The following is a 1,168-nucleotide window of genomic DNA, read 5'->3' as shown; positions in this document are numbered from 1 at the left end:
TTTTTTTTTAAGAAGTTTCAAGCTATTCAGATGCAAATGTCCATAATGTAAATGCTATAAATTAGCCTTATTATCCCTCCTAGCAATTAAGGGCTTATTCACTACATTTGAGACATCAAGAGGAAGCATCCTATTTTGAGTCATATGGACTGTCTCTATGATCTGACCAGATTTTTTATCACGAATAGCACATGAATCACTATCAAACACAACAAAATGCGTACTAGTCATTAACTGTCCAATGCTCAATAATTTATGAGCTAAACACATGTTGCACATTAAAAGGAAGTCTGACATCACCTTGCACGATTTTAATGGAAACTGTACCTTTTTCTTCAACTTTCATCTGCTTGTTGTCTCCAAGTTAGACTTCACTTTTCTTTGATTCGTCAAGCTTTTTGAATAATGATTTAGTTCCAGACATATGATTAGAGCAACCACTGTCTAAAAACCATACATCATTGCTATTGTTGTCATATTGAATTAAAGAACCGACCATGAACAATGAGGTTTCCTCTTCTACATTCTCAGTAAAATGAGCCTGCTTTTGTTCTTCTCTTTGTTTGGCCCAATAATTAGCTTCTTTGTGTCCTATTTTGCTATAGTATCTACACTGAATTGAGCTTTTGTAAGGTTTACTATACTAGCCTCTACCTTTTCCATCGCCATGACTACGTCTATGAAAGTCATGCCTGCCTTTAGAGGATTCTTCCTTCACTTGAAAAACTTTTTCCTCAGAATTTTCATGAGACCTGTTAAGTCTAGCTTCACTGGCTATTAAAGAACTCATCAATTCATCAAAAGTATAAGTGGACAAGTCCTTTGTTTCATCAATTGCAGCAACAACATGATCAAACTTTGATGTTAAGCTTCTTAACACCTTGCTCACAACAATTTCATTACTCAAAATTTCACCATAAGATCGCATTAGATTAACACTCCCAGAGACTGTAGACAATAATTTCTGCACTGATTCTTTGTCTTTCATAATTAAAGTCTCAAAATCATGATGAAGAGTTTGTAATTTTACAATTATTACCTTCTTGTTGCCCAAATATTCTTTCTTCAAAATCTCCCATGCTTGTTTGGAGGTGTCTGCTGCTAAAATACAAGAAAATATGTCATCTTTAAGTGCTGACCGGATAAATATTAGTGCTTTTGCATCCAT

The 1,168-nt window shown here is 34.4% G+C and overlaps 1 protein-coding gene across 1 annotated transcript; it reads right to left on the bottom strand.

Moving 5' to 3' along the window:
- Positions 1–643: 643 nt before the first annotated feature.
- LOC107894406 (uncharacterized) lies at positions 644–1,168 on the bottom strand. Its single transcript, XM_016819682.1, has one exon. The coding sequence runs from the start codon at positions 1,166–1,168 to the stop codon at positions 644–646; it is 525 nt and encodes a 174-aa protein (XP_016675171.1).

The sequence above is a fragment of the Gossypium hirsutum genome, chromosome A13 (assembly GCF_007990345.1).
Source record: "Gossypium hirsutum isolate 1008001.06 chromosome A13, Gossypium_hirsutum_v2.1, whole genome shotgun sequence".
Taxonomy (NCBI): domain Eukaryota; kingdom Viridiplantae; phylum Streptophyta; class Magnoliopsida; order Malvales; family Malvaceae; genus Gossypium; species Gossypium hirsutum.
The sequence above is the reverse complement of the archived record's forward strand: the minus strand, read 5'-3'. Positions and strand labels throughout refer to the sequence as shown.